This window comes from Zootoca vivipara, chromosome 5 (assembly GCF_963506605.1).
Source record: "Zootoca vivipara chromosome 5, rZooViv1.1, whole genome shotgun sequence".
Classification (NCBI taxonomy): domain Eukaryota; kingdom Metazoa; phylum Chordata; class Lepidosauria; order Squamata; family Lacertidae; genus Zootoca; species Zootoca vivipara.
In genome coordinates, this window is record NC_083280.1 from 93148274 (window position 1) to 93168224 (window position 19951).

General features: G+C 44.5%; 1 protein-coding gene across 2 annotated transcripts in view; it reads left to right on the plus strand.

Annotated features, from left to right (window-relative positions):
- Positions 1 to 18828, plus strand: part of SEMA3E (semaphorin 3E) — a 159515-nt gene extending 140687 nt beyond the window's left edge. Inside the window, exons 13-17 of one of the 2 annotated variants that reach the window (XM_035138052.2) lie at positions 2187 to 2228; positions 4425 to 4591; positions 8412 to 8479; positions 14173 to 14312; positions 15600 to 18828. In XM_035138052.2, coding sequence (XP_034993943.1) covers positions 2187 to 2228; positions 4425 to 4591; positions 8412 to 8479; positions 14173 to 14312; positions 15600 to 16052 — 870 coding nt within the window. In that variant the 3' untranslated portion in view covers positions 16053 to 18828. The remainder of the gene's footprint in view (positions 1 to 2186; positions 2229 to 4424; positions 4592 to 8411; positions 8480 to 14172; positions 14313 to 15599) is intronic. The other variant, XM_035138053.2, reaches the window with a different exon arrangement.
- The last annotated feature ends 1123 nt before the right edge of the window (positions 18829 to 19951 follow it).

Sequence of the window (19951 nt, forward strand, 5' to 3'; positions counted from 1 at the left end):
CACATTTGATGTTAAGCACATAAGTGGGAAGGAAAACATCATAGCGGACGCTTTGTCTAGGTATTTTTGAGAGGTATAGAATGATGCAAATTATTATATGAAATGGTGGGAACCCTAGCAAAACATTTGTGCTAAGGCGTTATAATCTAACACATGACACACAAGGTCTATCTGTGTACAAGTTTATGAGATGTTAATTTAGTTGACTTTGTAATATGAATGTTATAGAATGCATTGAAGTATTTTGGACCCCAAGCCCATTGCTTTGGCATTGCTCTAGTTAGTTAAGAGCAAGCCGACGCAATGTCTTTGTGGTGGGGGGAGATATGTGACAAATTGAAGCACTTTTAAAATGTTTATTTCTGCCCGGCTGGCAAAGAGTTAACCCACCTCCAGCCTGACTGACTTAGAACTCTGATGGGGGCGGGACTGTGCCCGGTTTAAAAAAGGAGGGAGAGTCGGTTTGGTCAGTTAGGAGGGAGAGGGAGGAAGGTGTAGTGTGGTGTTATGAGGTGGCTTGTTTGAAGACAGTGAAGAGGCTAGGAAAACTTAAAGTTAAATGTTTGACTGAGTTTATTTTGTACAACTGGAACAAAGCCAATTAATAAATGACACGTTAAAGAAACACTTATGTTTTTAACACAATAAAACTTCATCTCTGTTTTTGCCAAAAAAAAGGTCCGTCTTTATTTTTCCAGCGAGGTACCAGGACTCACAGCCGGGGTGGCTCAAGAGAGGGCAAAACTCACCTCAGGCAGAGAGGTGGCAGTTTGTGTCCTGGAGTTACACGGAGGAGGCTTAGAAGGGTAACCTGAGGTGCCAAGAAGTTGCCAGAGTGCATAGGGCATACTTCTACAGTGGGGAATCCAACTGAGGGAGACCCTTTACTGGAGGCAAGAGGTTATTCCGTGGGACAGCCTAGAGTTTCTTAAGGTACCAGGTCACGCAAGCTGGAAGGCTCTCCTTACTAAGAAACCCATCAGTAAAAGGGGTTGATTTTTGAGGCGGCAGGAGCAGAGGGTGGGTGTTTTCCCCTCTGGATTCCTGTGTCGCAGTGATAGTAAGGTAGAGTGGGACACGGGTCGTCACATCGGTCAAATGCTATCAATGGCACGGCCTCCACGTTCCTGGAGGAGCCAGTGTGGTGTAGTGGTTAAGAGCGGTAGTCTCATAATCTGGGGAACCAGGTTCATGTCTCCGCTCCTCCACATGCAGCTGCTGGGTGACCTTGGGCTAGCCACACTTCTCTGAAGTCTCTCAGCCTCACTCACCTCACAGAGTGCTTGTTGTGGGGGAGGAAGGAAAAGGAGAATGTTAGCCGCTTTGAGACTCCTTAGGGTAGTGATAAAGCGGGATATCAAATCCAAATTCTTCTTCCTTTGCCTTCTTGTTTCAAACCAGGTGATAATAATCCCACTCCTTTGAATGCTTTGTTGCTCTCCTCTTCTGGTTTTCTTTCTTCAGAAATCCATGCCTCTCTGCACCATGCGTCATAATCCCTGTCTCCCAGACAATGAGATGATGATGTCCAGGTTATTATAAATACTTTGTGGAACAGAATATTCAGCAACATTGGAAGAGCACCTGTAAATTACTAGAGTGCTTTTCATTCTCTATCAAAATATAGTTATATATCAGAATTGGTTAATCACTAAAGCAATATATACCTTGCTGTGATGTCCACTATGTAGGCGAGACTACTGCTGACCTACACACACATTTCAGAAACCAGAAATCTGCCATTTTGTCCAAGAAACAGGGAGCAACCAATTGCTAAAAATCTCAGTTCTGAGAACCGCAGCCTGTCAGACTTACCAATAACTGCAGTAGAAATGCCAACTGATCCTAAAATGTAAGCAAAGAGGGATAACTTCAGAATGTACACACTGGGCACATTTGACACCAAATGGACTCAGCCTGGAGAACAGTACCACCAGCATTTAACTTTAGCAAATGAAGCCTTTCCATCCTCAAAGCTCTCTAACTGCTGCCTTGGTAACAGCATCCTTTCATTTTTATCAGAGCTACTGTGCAGAAGCCTTCATAAATAAATAAATAATAAACGTTTTGTTAAACATTCTATCATCTATCTATCTATCTCAATCAATATCACGGTGTGTGGGTGTGTGGGTGTTATCTACAGAGGTGGTCTGTTTCCTAAATCAAAGAAAATTCTTTACTTTCAGGTGCCAGCTCCTGTTATATCCATGGAGATTTCTTCCAAAAGGGTGAGTGTTGCTCTGTGATAAGGCTACATGACTCGGGACTGTGATCATGTATGCCATGTATAAATTAGAATTACCACTGAGTTTCATATGAAGCAAAATTCAGAGTGAATTTTGAGAGTCATGCTCTGGCGAAATGACTAAAAGAAATTTTGAAGGAAGTGAAAGGACGTTGGAAGCAAAAAATAAATTAGATAAGCAAGATTGTTATTTTATAGATGTTTCACAGATCTCTGTAGCCTCATTCTCGTTGAGGAGGCAAACCTGTTGAAGAAAACTGATAAAGATGGAACAAATTACCAGTAAGCCGGGCGAGTTTACCTGTCACTAGATTGAGGCAACAGTTTGGGAAAGAGCTGGAGAGAGAAGACTCAGAATCCCAGACTAAGATTCAAGGAACTGTGTGTGTACTCCTCTCCTCATTGTCTGCATTGCAGTATTACCGTAGTTCAATATTCCCTGCTCTGGTCTCATTTTAACACCCTAGCAGCCTTTGCGCTAGGCTGGCATGCTCAGGAGCAACCCATGTCTTTACAGGAGTTGATAATCTCCAAAGTGTGAATGCAGAGGAACCAACAGATATAATAATAAATAATAATAATAATAATAAATAATTTATTATTTATACCCCGCCCATCTGGCTGGGTTTCCCCAGCCACTCTGGGCGGCTTACAACAGAAAAAGGAAATAAAATAATCTATTAAACATTAAAAGCCTCCCTAAACAGGGCTGCCTTCAGAAATCTTCTAAAAATCTGGTAGCTGTTTTTCTCTTTGACATCTGATGGGAGGGCGTTCCACAGGGCCGGCGCCACCACCAAGAAGGCCCTCTGTCTGGTTCCCTGCAACTTGGCTTCTCTCAACGAGGGAACCGCCAGAAGGCCCTCGGTACTGGACCTCAGTGTCCGGGCAGAATGATGGGGGGGGAGACGCTCCTTCAGGTATACTGGACCGAGGCCATTTAGGGCTTTAAAGGTCAGCACCAACACTTTGAACTGTGCTCAGAAACATACTGGGAGCCAATGTTAATCTTTCAAGATAAACACAGCGTACTGTTGGAGTACATAAAAAGTTAGGGTCACAATATTGGCCCACAACACAATAAATAATGATAATAATCCATATTAAGGCAATACCTTTATTAGGCCAACCAAAATGTACTTGAGTAGGCAATCCTAAATGTACACATTTTAAAAAACCAGTATAATTTCATTAAATAAAATTAGGATCACAGCATAATATTTTACTGGCATTGATCATTACAGCTGCTGTTGCTGTCTTTCCCCTTACTTCAGAAAGTGGGAAAATGCCTCCGTGTTGATAATAAAATGTCATTGCTACCGTGGTGTGACTTAATATACCATATAAAATGAGTTTCCATGGAGAGATGCTGGAATTTTGAATATCAACACATTCTCCTGCACTGTTTCCCTATGAAATATTCAGATGTGCCCCACCCCCTGCCCCCCACTTATCTTAAGCTGTTTTAAATGTTGTGTCCCACATCAGCTGCAAAGTAAGCCAGTGGTCATCCTGATTCATGAGTGAAATGGGAACTTGATGAAAACTCAGTGGTTGATAAACGTAGCACAGCTCAATGGAGAAACTCAAGGGTTTTTGTTTTAAGGCAAAATGGTCAGACTCTGCAGTCTATCTACCTTAATATATATCATGGCATCGTATCAAAGCATTTCCGTGGTTCCAGCACACTCTAGCATGGCCACAAAATGGAAATCTCTCTGGGGGGTCCTGAAGATGATATGCTGATGTGCAGGTGACTAAGATGAGCTTAGGCAAGACACCATTCTGTCAGCCTGAACTGCCCCACCCTGCCCTAGAGAGAGGCCAAAGCTAGCTCCTGAGTTAGGGAAACACAGGAACCAGACCCTCCAAGTGCCCCTATTTACCATGGACAGTCCTGGATTTACAGAAGCCATCCTGGCTTCAGATTTGATCCCAGAATGTCCTGCCTTTGCTTAGAAATGTTGGAGGTGCTGTATTGCCTCTGCCCTCTAGTTTCCCTGCACCAAAGCTAAGTTACACTTTGAGGGTGTCTTTGCTCTTCAAGGAGAACAGGTCCCCTAAATAGGCTTTGTTTCTTGGTCCTTTTCCACCATGCAATAGAACTCTGGAAACTGGCTATTATGGCTCAACAGAAGCAGCCTTCCAACATTCTCTAATATTGGTGCTTTCCTTACAGCAACAAATTTATATCGGGTCTGAGTCCGCCGTTGCACAACTGAAGTTCCACCAGTGCGACATGTATGGAACAGCCTGCGCCGACTGCTGCCTCGCAAGGGATCCTTACTGTGCTTGGGATGGGATCTCTTGTTCCCGATACTACCCAACAGGAACACAGGCAAAGAGGTGAGACTCTTTTCTTGCATGCAAATTCGCATTCTGCAATAGGTTCTCCAGACCAGGCTGAGATGGTTCCATTTCTTCCAGAATTAGGAAGTGCCTTTGGCCGTTCTCTCTCTTGTTGAAGGTCTTCTAGCAGAGTTTGGAGAGCCATCCATTAAAAAAATGCACCAGCTCTGGATTCCCAGCATCAAGCAAGGGGTCAGAATAGATGCCCTACGAGGTCCCTCCAGTACTATGTGCCTGAAATCTACCCCCCTCCACCCTGTCTGCTCTATAGATTTAAAGCAGAATCGTACCACTTTAAACGGCCGTGGCTTCCTTACAATTCTCATAGTTCCCTGGGAAGAGGGACTGGCTGTAAAAACACTCTGAGAACTGCAGCCCTGTGAAGGGAGTAAGGGTCTCCTAACAACTCTTAGCACCCTTAACAAACTACAGTTGCCAGGATTCTTTGGGAGAAGCCATTGCTGCCTACAATGGTATGATACTGCTTTAAATTTATAGTGCAGATGGGGCTTTGTTGTACAAGGAAACTGAATTAACTCATTGTAGGCAGTTGTTTATTAGCACAGTGTTTAGAAATGTAAATTAATTTATCAGTGTACAGTGATGTGCAGAATGATGTTTGATTGTTCTTCTACAGTCAGGTGCCCTGCACTTCTTTTCACTTGTTTTTAGGACATATTTCAGGAGATACAATATAGTGAATAATAAATGTTTAAAGGGCAAAAAAGAAAGAAAGAAAGAAAGAAAGAAAGAAAGAAAGAAAGAAAGAAAGAAAGAAAGCACCACAACGTTGATTTGTTTCAAAAGTTTCAGGCATTGAACCGTGAAGTACGTCTGGCTGTAGAAGAAAGAAACTTACAATCAGATATTCTTCATGGCTTGGGAGCAGATATATTAGGAAGGGATTGCTCAAAGCTGAAGATTCATAGATGTGTGAAGCATGATCAGACTTCCCTATTTTTTCTTACACCCCCACCTCCACTTAAAAGCAGTTGGTGGGAGAAGGGGGAAGGTGAAACAGGCCTGGAAAACTGGGGAGGGAGATGGACCTATTTCTCAAGAACAATGGTACCAAGCCAATAAGAATGTCTGGGAATTTCAATGGAAAAAGAAATGTCCAATATTTGCCTATTGGTCCCATGTGAAGAACGGAAATCAATCCAAAGAAAACAATTGGTATTCACTGTTGTTGTTTCCAGTTCACACAAAAATGCACACCAATGCATAATTGGTGACATATATACGCACACCTAATTTGTGCTGTGTTTTTCAAATCGATAAACCACTTCCTAAACTGAGGCCATCAAAGCAGATGCCCATGCGAAGCTTGCAAGTGTAGCATGATGGTTGGTTACCCTCCTAAACGCATAAATTGTATTTCCTTTCCCCCAAAATACATGACTCCCAAATCCTTGGGACAGACTTCAAGATATCTGTTACCAAACTATCACTATGTATCTTCTGTGTAATCATGGAGATGTCTACATTTCTACACATTAAATCAGTACAGAGACGTCCCCCCACTTATGCAGGGGGTTACATTCCAGGCCCCCACATGCATAAGTGAAAATCGCTAACTGGGGAACACCCTCTAAAACACCCTTTCTGCCGCTCCCTTTCCAATCCAGACCAATGAAAACAACAGTAAAAAAGAAAAAAAGAAGGTGGGGTTGGCCATCTGTCAATCAAATGACATCATTATAACAACACATGATTGATCCACCCACAAAATCCCTTCCAGAGAGTTTTTCACTATTATCTAGAGATATGAAAATACATGAAGGAAAACTTTGATTACACTCATATTTTGGCCAGAACAAAGATTAGAAATATTCTTTTCCAATAGTGGCACATTATTTTGTTTAAATGTAGAAGACAAAGTGGGAATCTCCAAAACTGTTCCGCCTTTGTCGTCACGTTTCCTGAACATCACTCAGGGAAATATTCCCAACAGAATAACTTTAGATTTTTCATCTGCTTAAACCAAGTAGAATTTGGCTGTTCCACATGGAAGTGATTGGGGTGGAGAATGCATTGCCCCATCTGGACTGGGAAATATGAAGAATCCTTCCCTACAATGTGCACCTTGATTGGATAACAAAGTTTATTGCAAATTAGGCATGTGTGTGTGTGTGTGTGTGTGTGTGTGTGTGTGTGTGTGTGTGTGTGGTATAGTTATATATATTGTTATTTGAACTTTCTGTCTAGCAGCACAGAGGGAAGGTAGGCAAGTGACAGCGGGGAAGAAGGCGGAAAGAAATGTAACAGGGAAAAAATGCCTCTAGCTGAGTTACATGTAAAGGTAAAGGGTAAAGGGACCCCTGACCATTAGGTCCAGTCGTAACCGACTCTGGGGTTGCGCGCTAATCTCGCATTATTGGCCGAGGGAGCCGGCGTATAGCTTCCAGGTCATGTGGCCAGCATGACAAAGCCGCTTCTGGCAAACCAGAGCAGCACATGGAAACGCCGTTTACCTTCCCGCTGGAGCGGTACCTATTCATCTACTTGCACTTTGACGTGCTTTCGAACTGCTAGGTTGGCAGGAGCTGGGACCAAGCAACGGGAGCTCACCCCGTCACAGGGATTCGAACCGCCGACCTTCTGATCAGCAAGCCCTAGGCTCAGTGGTTTAACCACAGCGCCACCTGGGTCCCTGAGTTACATGTAAGGTAAAGGTAAAGGGACCCCTGACCATTAGGTCCAGTCGTGTCCGACTCTGGGGTTGCGCGCTCATCTCGCATTATTGGCCAAGGGAGCCGGCGTATAGCTTCCAGGTCATATGGCCAGCATGACAAAGCCGCTTCTGGCAAACCAGAGCAGCACATGGAAACACCGTTTACCTTCCCGCTATAGCGGTTCCTATTTATCTACTTGCATTTTGATGTGCTTTCGAACTGCTAGGTTGGCAGGAGCTGGGACCAAGCAACGGGAGCTCACCCCGTCACAGGGATTCGAACCGCTGACCTTCTGATCAGCAAGCCCTAGGCTCAGTGGTTTAGCCCACAGTGCCACCTGGCCTTAATTTCACTAGGGATTGGAGACCCTACAATGGCCATTTTCAGTCTATTAGCTTTACCGCAGTCCACAAATGCAAGAAGCATCTCTAACCGTGTTTGCCTAGAGGGCATTAGCTCCTGCAGAATATATTGCATACCAAACAGCCACTAAGAAGGAAACGACCTTAATCTACACACCTATATCAGGTGCTCTGCAAACAGGAGGAGAGCTATTCCAGGGCCTGCGGCTCATTGAACATGAGAGGGATGGTCCCCTCCTCGAGGCAAAGCAGTCTAAAGCCAAGTTCTCAACCTGATGACATACCTATGTCTAGGCTATACCATTTGGGCTGTAGGGTGTTTGCAAGGTGAACTTTTCCTCCACATCTAATAATAGTTAATTAATTTATCTACAAAGAATACTAGATGTCAGGGAGAAAGGTTCTGGCCTAGGCTTCTCCCAATATTCTAGTTTCTTGTTTGTTTGTTTGTTTGTTTGTTTGTTTGTTTATATGCTGTTTGGATCCCCGATCTCAAAGGTTGGTTGGGTGTTCCTTTAATAATAGCAGAGATTAGAGACCTTCTGTAGCCACTCTGGATTCTGGAAATGAAATTTCCATAAGCACCTCTCATGGGTTTCCCTAAAATACTAGACATTTTCCTTCCAGACCCTAGAAGAGCATTTTCAGTTAAAGGAGCTCAAGATGACACAAACTTATGAATTTCCCACCGGAATAGGGGAAGGCTTCTGAGGGCTGTTCACAAGCTTGATCATCTGTGTTGTTTCAAATTGTGTGTTGTTGTTTTTTACTTTTCCCTAGACGTTTCCGCAGACAAGATGTCCGTCATGGAAATGCAGCTCAGCAGTGCTTCGGCCAGCAATTTCTTGGTAATTCTCATGCTGTGCGTTAGAATGCTTTAGTGAGTCAGCGCATCAGAGATGGACGGCCTGTGGCTCTCTAGAGGCTGTTAGACTCCAGCTCCCATTGGCACAGTTAGCATGGCCAATGGCCAGGTACAAAGGGATTTGTCGTTCAGAAACAGTGTGGGGACCACAGATTCCCCACCTTTGAAATACAGGGAACTTAGCAATGCATACTTTTTCAAGAAGAACCCTACGAGAACTTAAATCAATGATTTCATTAATTTAGGTACATCATCCTGACGATCTGCCAATACAAGTTTGTATATAAATGTATAAACCAAGCCTAATCGGAGATATGGTTTGGGTTATTGCTTAGGCCAGTGATGGCAAACCTATGACACGCGTGTCAGACGTGACACACAGAGCCCTCACTGCTGGCACGCGCCCTATCGGCCCATTCGCGCTGTTGTTGTTGTCCCCCCCCCATTTGTTCTCCTGCTCCTCCTCAAGCTACAAGCTGTTAAAACCAGGATCCTTTTTTGGGTTGTTGTTGCTGGTAGCCAGAGATTGGTTTTTAACCCTTTGTGATGTTTTTCTGGCGCTTTGGCAGACGATGATTGGGTGTGACAGCATTCATTTTTAACCCATTCTGTGCTGGGTTTTTTGGCCCTTTGGCAGACTATGTCGGTGCTGCGTGTTAGTTCCAGCGAAGGTATTATTCGTCATTTATTTCTGTTCTCTTCCCCCCCCCCAAAAAAAGTGCAGCAGCTTTGGGGCATCCCTCCCAAAAAAGCAAAGCAACTTTTGCACCCCCCAAAAAACCTCCAAAACATTGGTCAGCAGCTCCCCCCAAAAAGCTCAACAACAGCACTTTGTGATAAATAAGGGGTCTTTGGTTTGGTTTGGTTAAATAATTAGTTTTTGGTTTATTAAATACAGTAATATATTACAATTATACATTTTTGTTATTTAAACTATAAATATTGCAAAATTATGGTTTTTTTCTCAAAGTGACACCCCCCCCCCCGAGTTATGCTCGGTTTTTTGGCGAATTTTGACACACCAAGCTCAAAAGGTTGCCCATCACTGGCTTAGGCAAAGGTCTTTGATACATGAAACCTTTAGGTAGTTTTTTCAGTGGTCCAAGAAAATGTTCTTAAATTGTCAAGAGAAAACCTTTTGAGTGCTAGACTTGATGAATTATGCAAGTTTGTGTCAGGATCTGCTGGAACTTGAACATGGGCACCTGGTCACTGGTAGGATTTATAGACTGGGATGATTTTTATAGGGTTGCCACATTTCAAAAAGTAAAAATCAGGACACCCTGAAAGCTTATTTTAGGAGGACTTCAATTTTACGAAGATTGATTTTTCTATTGACTTGGCTAAGATCCAGGACGTCAATTCCGCCTTTGAAATCCTGGTAATGTCCGGGACGTATAGCAGCCCTAGATTTCTAGCCGTCAAATTAGGAGGAACCAGTGAGTTAATTTGGCTGCCATTGCCTTCATTTGCACATAATGCTAAGGCAAAGCATGGTTTAATGCAAATGAGCAAATCAGCTCCCAGAGATGACTTAGTGTTAAGTGCTAGCCAGCCATTTTGTGTGTGTGTGTGTTAAAATGCTAAGTCAATCCATGGCTTGCTTAGCATGAAGGAGCAGACATGGACTCCCAGAATGGTTTGTCTTGTGATTTATCTGGGGAAGCTAAACCATGAACACAGGTTTGGACAACACACTAAGCCAGGGGTCTCCAGCGACGATTGCACGGCAGGCTGGAGGGCGGGGGAGCGTGCGCCCGTACACGTGCGAACACACTATTTCTAGTGCGCCTCCGGATCAGAGGAGCACCGCAAATAGTGTTTGCGCACACATAGGCCCCTGCACATGCACACAAGCTATTTCCAGTGCTCCTCCGACCCAGAAGCAGGTCCCTCTGCCACGCAGATAGGAGTGGGCAGGGGGTGGGGGGCAGCGGTTGCTGTGGGCCAGATAAACAAAGGTCTTGGGCCTTATCCAGCCCCCTTGCACTTAGCGAAATCATTACTTAGTTCAGCACTGCACACCAAGAAAAGAACTGGGGAGCAGCAAAGCAGCTACAGTCTCTTCTCCAGAATCACTTTTACTCATTCACAGTAAGCCAAATTTTGGCTTAGCATTCAGTGCAAATGAGAGAGAAATGAACTCACTAGTTCTTTCTAACTTGGCCTGGCAATAAATCGTTCCAGGTCAAGCCTAACAGGTGCCTGCCGCTCTGTTCAATAATCTCTACCTGCCTAGTCTCCCTAAGCACCTGCTGCTCTCTCTAGCTACCAGTTTTCACATCTGTCTGTTTGGTCAGCATTGCTACTTGTTGTCCTCTATGTAGCAGCCATCTTTTACTGGACTTGGCCTTTGCCTCCAATGGTTCTGCCTCTGTTAATCTTGAGTACAAGGACCCAACATGAAGTTTCAAAAGAGAATTTGCAATGAAGCAGCTGTGAAGCAATATATAAATCTGGAGAGAAAGAAATGCTAGCAGGGTTCAGAAGCATAATGCATTCATATCCTTGAACCTGCCTAGAACTCACAATTACCGATCTCTTTCATTCTTTCCCCAAGTGCACCATTTAGATAGCAGGCATCATTTTGTGGACCGGACCCAAAGAGCTTGACCCTCCCTTCTCCTGCTAAATACCTTGCCAGAGAAGGCTTCGATGGAATTGTGATTCCATGCAGGGCAGATTAGAATCTGGAAGGGAAATATTTCACAACGCAAATATTTTTCACATTTGTCTGGTGATGTGAGGAAATTCCATACTGTTTAGGGTTTTGATGCAATTCTCTGAAGAGTTTGCTGCTGAACATTGGCAGTAGAATATATAGCACACTGCCATATTTAACTGTAAAAAAAATGCATTGGAATTTTAGATAGGATTGTAAGATACTCAAGAGACCTTCAGATTAGAATGTGGCAAATTCATAATTCTAAGAAAAACTGAAGTTTTTATCATGGAAAAAAGGCAAATTATAAAATAGAGACAAAAGACATTGCTGGGGCCACCTGCTATTCTTCAAGGAGCACAATGAGTGGGCATTCATGGGTCTAGCACTAATGCAGCCTATGGGAGGACTGATCCACAAAGAGCCTTCTATTCAGCATGGCATGTGATTGCAAAGGGCTGCAAATTCTCTTGGCAAGTTTATGCAATTTATAAAGATCAGCTGATGACTAATTTCTGGCCTCAGGACAACAAAATCATTTGCTCAGTGGCAGTCACTGAAGACTGAAGATCCCACCAAGTTCTTAAGTCTGAGCTTGTTGTTTAGTGGTGGTCCATTCAGACTTAATTTAACTCCTGAATGTGAAAGCAAGAAGTCCCGTTTGCAAGCATTTAGCTGAATCAAAGGGTATGCATATAGACTACTGATGAATCTCACTAGATAGAACATCCATTCTAATCCCTCTAGCCTCCTCTGTGGTAGCTTCGCAGGTATGGCAGAAGGAGATAGGATCTGCCCATGTGATGCCCACTTGGTGGAAACTCTAGCTCACATGGTCCTTAAATGTATGATTATCTCCGCCAACAATTCCTAGACCGACTATGTATCCCAATATGGAAACCAGGGTCAGAGGTCATACGCTTCTTATTACAGGGGAGAGACCAGGAGCTCACCAAGACAGTAGCTAAGTTCCTCTCTTTGATTTTTTGCTACCGAAGTACATTACAGGACCCTGCCCTTGCTGGAGACCCACAGAGGTGAAATAGATTGCTTGCCTTTTCTTCCCTTTGGCAAGTGACTGTACTGTTGAAATGGCGACGAGATCGCACTGGCCTATTTATTTTGAATGTTTGTAAGTGATGCCAATAAAGGTTTGATGGTGATGCTAGAGCATCTCCTTTCATGGGGAATGAAAAAAAAAATGACAACAACCTTTCCCCCTTTTGACAGAAGTGGATGAAATTCGCATGCCTGGCCCCACTGCCCTGTTGGTGCAAGTGTCATGCTTTATTTCAATCTGGTATTGTAGCTCTGTGGAGCACTTCGAGGGGCTAAAAGCAAAAGTTAGTACTGCTAGGCATGCACATTCTGCAAAATCCTGTGTCATGGTCTGGTGGGCGGGAGGTAGCAGGCCCGCCTGAGGATGTCAGGACTGGGGGCAAGATGGTGGTGTGGAAGCAGGAATGAAAGTCCAGGTGGCGTGGGGCTGAAGGTCAAGCTGCAGGAGGTTACGAGTTGAGGAATCAAAGGCCGGGAAGCAGGGCATCACGAAGGCGAAGGTCCGAGGGTCAAGGAGCAAGAGGCCAGATGCAACAAGGCAGGGATCGCGTTGCTGTGGCAAAGAGCCAAAGGGAAATGCTGAGCTTTTATCCCTCCCAGCCTTTGCCACCAGGTGCAGTGAGTTATCAAGTGGCCTCACCTGAGTGGCCACTCCTTGCTTCTCCAGCACAAGCTGAGGCCTCACCTGAGTGACCACTCCTTGCTTCTCCAGCACAAGCTGAGGCAGGCCCCAGTCCTGCAAAGCACTACAGGCCCCAGAGCCTGGCTCCTGCCCATACTCCTGACATCCTGTAACTCAGACACAGAACCGCTCATTTCCTTCAGGAAAGAGGCAGTGCAATCCACATCACACACACACATGCAATGCTTATATTAAAAACCTATTATCTAAAGCAGCCCTTTGGCAGACACTGCTTTGTTGGCACTTTTAACAAAAGATCAGCAGCAGAGCCTGCTTCCAGTTGGAAAACCATTTGCAAACATTTTGTTCAAAACAAAAGGTAACTTCCTATGATCTTGGGAACCAGAACAATAATAAATTGCTCGAGGTAGGCATATGTTGATAAATCCTCAATTGCCACGAGTCGTTATAATGGAAGTTATTTGTTATTTTGTTTTTGAAAAGTGAAGCCTAAAGTTTTTCCTAGAAGCCTTATGAGGAACGGCTTAGGGAGCTGGTTATGTTTAGCCTGGAGAAGAGAAGGTTAAGGGGTGATATGATAGCCATGTTCAAATATATGAAAGGATGTCATATGGAGGAGGGAGAAAGATTGTTTTCTGCTGCTCCAGAGAAGCGGACACGGAGCAATGGATTCAAACTTCAAGAAAGAAGATTCCACCTAAACATTAGGAAGAACTTCCTAACAGTAAGAGCTGTTCGGCAGTGGAATTTGCTGCCAAGGAGTGTGGTGGAGTCTCCTTCTTTGGAGGTCTTTAAGCAGAGGCTTGACAGGCATATGTCAGGAATGCTTTGATGGTGTTTCCTGCTTGGCAGGGGGTTGGACTGGATGGCCCTTGTGGTCTCTTCCAACTCTATGATTCTAAGTCTAGAGGGGGCTCAGTGCGAAGGCCAGGGCCAGTCCTATCATTTGCCACCCTGAGCCACCTGCCTCACAGATTGGGAGAGACGGCAGACAGAGTGCCTCTCGCTGCCTGCCCAGGCCCCTACAGGTCTGCCAGAAAGAGTGGGTGCCCTGGCCAGGCACTCCCATGCCCCTTGAGCTTCCATTGCTAGCAGCTGCCTGAACCAGGAGTTTTGGTGAAGCCTCGCAATAGCTGAGGCCCTTTCTCTCTGCTGCCAGCAGTGGGCAGCAGCTACCAGCCCTGCAAGGATGCAGTGGTGCCCATCTTTATAATCTCAGGTGGCAAAATGGCTTGGGCTGGCCCGGGTGAAGACAAATAAGTATTTGTGAAGGACCCTACCAGGTTTTTGTGTGTGTTTTCCTTCTTTATAGGAGACATCCTGGATAAGACCGAAGAGCGACTAGCATACGGAATAGAATACAACAGCACTCTCCTTGAATGTATACCGAGGACCTTGCAGGCCAAAGTCATCTGGTTTGTACAGAGAGCACACGAAGCACGAAAGGAAGAGGTACTTTCTCACTGAATGGAAGGGTGTAACCTCTCTTGCACGGGCCCCCTTGTCTACTTCACATCCTCCAGTATCAATGGCCTTTTTACAGCCATCATCATGCAGTGGTACCTCTACTTACGAATAACTCTACTTACAAATTTTTCTACTTACGAACGGAGCTCTGTCCGCCATCTTGGATGCGGTTTAGATAGGATTTTTTCTACTTACAAATTTTTAGATAGGGTTGCTTCCACTTACAATTTTTTTCTCCCAATGCATTCCTATGGGATTCGACTTACAATTTTTTTTCTACTTACGAATGTGCTTTCGGAACGCATTAAATTCGTAAGTAGAGGTACCACTGTATCCTTATCATCACAATATTGTGCAATATTGTGAAACGCTCTGTTGTGCTTACTGCTTTTTAAATTAAAAGGAAAGGTTGCTCTGTAAATATTTATACCGCCTTTAAATAACCAGTTTATTTAGATTGTGGGGAAGGGTTCTTGGGAATGATGCAGTTTTCGTTGAAATGTAATCCCTCCTCTGTGGACCAGTTCACACATGACGTGAATAGGCAGGTCATGCACATCATGGTCAGAGGAGCAAGCTGTGAGCTTGTGCGCCCTTCCTAGAGTCGAGCCTCTAATCCACCAGGAAAACCCAAGATCTGCATCTCACACACTCATGCTGTGTTATCAAGCACCTCTTGCACTTTTTATAGATTAGATTATTCTGACACACGGATCTCCCACGAGCACATCAACTTTCACTCCAGATATCATTGATTTCAGTTAAAGAGTTGATCTCTCTTATTAAAATGAGTGGTGCCTTAAGGTGCTTAGTTTTTGACTGCACTGAACTCAAAGATGTTTGAAATGAACACACACAAACAGGGCCATTTCAAGCCGGTCGGGCGCCCTGGTGCCGTGGCGCAGAGATCGCTCCGGCGCCCCCACCCTGGTGGGCGGGCGCAGCGCGCAGCGCCCTCCTACCAGCTCGGCACCCTGGCGCCTCGCGCCACCAAGACTACCCCTAGAGCCAGGCCTGTACACAAATTATGCTTCAGTTCGTTCCAACTTCTGCACCCAGGTTGCTCCTGATAATCTTTCCAGACCCTTTCCAGAAATCCAATGAAACTCCACGATTCTGTTATCCTGTCGTACTGTTTCTAATTCCCCTTATACTTTATTACCTCCTTTCTCCTGATTATTATTATATTATTTTAAAAACCACACTCATGTGATATTACTGTATTGCTTTATTTCCACTGAATAACACCATCTCCTTGCTGCCCACCCTCAGGTGAAGACTGATGAAAGGGTACTCAAAGTGGACTTTGGCCTCTTGTTCTTAAGGCTGCACAGGATGGACGCCGGGACGTATTTCTGCCAGACAGTGGAACACAGCATTGTTCACACAGTAAGAAAGATCACACTGGAAGTTGTGGAAGAAGAGCGTGTGGACGACATGTTCAACAAAGACTATGAGGAGGATGCATCGCACAAGATGCCCTGCCCGGCTCAGAGTAGCATACCGCAGGGCTCAAGACCTTGGTACAAGGAGTTCCTGCAGCTAATAGGCTACAGCAACTTCCAGAGAGTGGAGGAGTATTGTGAGAAAGTGTGGTGCACGGACAAGAAGAGGAAAAAGCTGAAGATGTCTCCATCCAAGTGGAAGTATGCCAATCCACAAGAGAAGAAGGCGCGCATCAAACCTGACCATTACCGTGTTCCCAGGCACACTGCTGACTCTTGATGGGAAAAAGAAATCCCACGGATTGAAGAAAGCTTTTTTTTTTTTTTTTGGACCTAAGGAAAGGGAAATCCTTCTTGGATTTAGTGCCGAATACAGGTTTAAATATATATGAAACGTTGAGACTGGAAATGGGGGGGAAATGAGTTTTTAGTAAGTTATACACTTCATGTCTGTTTAGATGCATTTTACAAAAAAAGAAAATCTGCTTAATTCTTTGGTCTACTTATATCATTCCACAATGAGTTTTCCATTTAAGGACAATCTGACAATCATCGTGTTCAACATTTAGTCCAATTAATCAAGCATGGACCATGTTTGTACTGTATATTCTAGTGTGTTGTTGGGGATATTTAAGTGAACACAAATGCTAAAGCATCACAAAGCAACAATGTATGGTTTCGTTTTGATTTCACAAACATCTTGCTGATTTTTCGACGTGGCATATATCCTGTGTCCCACAGGTTCCAGTTTTCATTTCTGAAGAGCAGTTTCTAGGGCTCATTGCTGCAGAAATCCATTTGAGTATGTGACAGGAGCCACGGCTGTGAACAGAAATGATGAAGGGTCATAAATAAAAGGACTAAAAACAAATAAGGCTGGGGGGGGGACACTGAGTACAATATAGCAAAAGCAAACAATGATTGTATCTCATTGAAAACAATGAATTAGTTGTCGCTAACTCAAATCGCACTTGATACCAAGGGCAGTTAATCATGACTAATTTTAGCTGTGCCCCAAATATCTTTGTTCGATTTCTGTTTCCGTTTACCAATAACTCTGAAGCCCGACTCCAGTGTCCTCTTTTGGGGAGAATAACTTACCAGGAAGAATCGTCTTACTAGGGCAAAGGGCCACCACTAGGACAAAGGGCCACCACTCAGAGGTGCAGCACCTGCTTTGCACACAGAAGGTCCCGGGTTCGATCTCTGCCACCTCCAGGGAGGGTTGGAAGAGAGACACTCTCTCTGAAATCCCAGAGAGCTACTGCCAATCAGTGTGAACAGTACTGAGCAGGATGGACCAGGGCTTCTTAGGTTCCAATTGCTGTGTGCCCAGCACATGCGATTTAGAATGTTCCATATTTACTAAAATTACATTCAGATTAACACAAGCGTCCATTTCCTCCACCCCTTGCCTCCTTCACGCTTGTTTCCACAAAGGATTTGCTCGCCATAATCTGCCTCCCATCAGCCCAGGTCTTGCATCTTTTTTCTGCAGGGGGCTCAACCTGGATCACACTTAGGCTCATAAGATGTGGCACAAATACAATAAGGTTCGTTTTGGCACTCCACCTCACACTAATGCATTTTCTTAATTTGGAAATGATGAACAGGGTGCCCATCCCTGGTTCTTAGAGCCATCAATATTGTTAAAAGCCTGAAGGAAATTGCTACTTATTCCTACATTTGACTGATTGATTCCATTTGCATCTGAACCACAGCCAAGTAGTACCATTTGATAATGCCAGATGTTTTTTCTCTCTCTCTGGGAGGTCGCTATAACCACCAACCAAAGGAGCAAAGTCTCAAAAGCTCATGCAAACTCCCTCTTGTGGCAATGAAACAGCATTTCATTCTGCTCTGTGCAGTATATATATTCTAAATTTCAATATGATGCAATAGATTATTAGCACTGCGGGAAAACTATAGAGAGGTTCTTATTCTCTCTCTCTCTCTGGCAATTTCCAGGTGACACTGCAAAATTACATGTTCACATTGTTTCAGATGTTCTTGATGTCATTTTCTATCCCCAATCGGTTTTGCCCTCACCACTCGGCTTTCATTTGCCGCAACTGCTGTTTAAACTTGGTATTTTTTCCTCCAAGGTAACTCCAGGATAATTAGTCCTTTTAAGTCCACTAGTGCTCTAAATTAATCTTCTCATTCATACACCGAGACAGTCCTAAGCAGGACTGGGTCATCAATCGACACATTTTGCTGACGGGTAGATGCGGGGTGAAAAGTTTTACCTTGGAGTGGAGGCTTGGCTAATAAACGGAGTCCCACTGCAAGGTCCGTCTTTCTAAGGCAATCCAAATGTTGAGTCTCCCTCCAGCCGTTCCAAAACAGCTGCTCTGACCTCCATTGCTGGAGGGATGTACCTCCTCTCATGTAGACCTCAACATCCTCCCTATGGAAAGTGCAGGGAGGTGGAAGTGTGGGTGGTAGCCCACAGAAAGACACACACACACACACACCCCAAGTGGCTCATTCCCATTGCAGGAAGGAACTGAGCCAACCCAGGTTCCTGAGCTGGCCACCCATCACTTGACGTCATTGGACCAAGCAAAGCATTTCTTCCCACCACCCACCTTGTGTCCTGGCTGGCATGAGGAGTGCCATTGCAGATGTGGGCCTGGCTATGGCACTTCATCACACCCCACTGCTGCCCAGCTGGGGTTAGGATTGCCTTGCCCATTTTACAGAAGGCCAATTTTGACCACCCTGCCAGGTGTTCCATGAGATTGGTTCTGGGGTCGTTCGCTCACCGCTACAGCCACGAGGCTGGCCACCTGGCGTGGAGCAGGCATTATGGCAAAAGCTCTAGGCGGGCAACATCTCTGCTCCTTTGAGAGGGAGAGACTCACCCTGTGGGCTAACAGGCTGTGTGGAATAAAAAGAGTCTGCCAATGTGGGTTTGCCAGTTAAGAGACTTTTCCTGAAATAAAATGGAAGTCCATGTAGATGTTGAATACCATTCCTGTCTAGTACCTGCTTCTCTTTGTTATCAGCTAATTAAATGTGAAGTAAATGGTCAGAATTCTCCATTTCCTTTTATTGTGTGTGGACTCATCATGAAACCTATGGACAGACGTTCTGTTCGGATAATAGGCTAACACACACTGTTGCACATCTTCCCATAAATTTTCATCCAACTGGAGCTGTTGAGGAAAATGTCCTCAACATGGGGGTGATCCTTTTTTTCCCCCAGAAGGCAAGAGTATTCCCCCCCCCCGTTCTTTTGGAAAAGAAAGTCACTTGGTAGATTTTTCTCGGAATAATCACTATCTTTTTATTTTATTTTATTTTTTGTAGTGGCCACCATTTGACACCAGCTCTGAGGCATTATGGGGATGCAAGATGGCGGCTCATTTGCCAGCACATTTTCTACTGTTGCCACTTGCACAATAACAGGGGGAGGGACCTAGGAGGAAAAGGAGCTGTACTACAATGGTACCTCGAGTTACAAACGCCTCAGGTTACAAACGCTTCAGGTTACAAACTCCGCTAATCTGGAAGAGTTACCTCGAGTTGAGAACTTTGCCCCAGGATGAGAACGGAAATTGTGTGCCAGCAGCAGCAAAAGGCCCCATTAGCGAAAGCACGCCTCTAGTCAAGAACAGTTTCAGGTTAAGAACAGACCTCCGGAATGAATTAGCGAAAGCACGCCTCTAGTTAAGAACAGTTTCAGGTTAAGAACGGACCTCCGGAATGAATTAAGTTAATAACTAAAGGTACCACTGTATTGCCATTGCTAAATGATGAGCCTCACTCCCCAAAAGCTCACCATTAGAGAGATTTGGGGAAGTGGTGGCTAGCCAGGAAGGCCGAGGGTGATCCTTTGAGGCCCCTGCCAAGTGCTCCTCTGTGTGCAATTGCCCTTAGGGAGGACGAGACAGAGATGGGCCGGTCCTTTAGCCTTCAATGTACCAGGAGAATTTGCTATCTTTAAGCTGCTTGTTACTATTCCAAAATTATTTTTCTGGAAAAAAGCAAGACAAAGCTCTCAGTTTCCAGTTATTTTTCAAGCGTTATAATAAAACCAATTGCACAACTTGGCAAACCCTTTCTGTACTCTGAAGCTCTTCCTTTATTATTATTGTTTTTCATCCCATGGCTGGAGGCACTTCCAGAAATCATAAAAGAAAAAGAAAACGACACAATCTTTAAAAACAAACA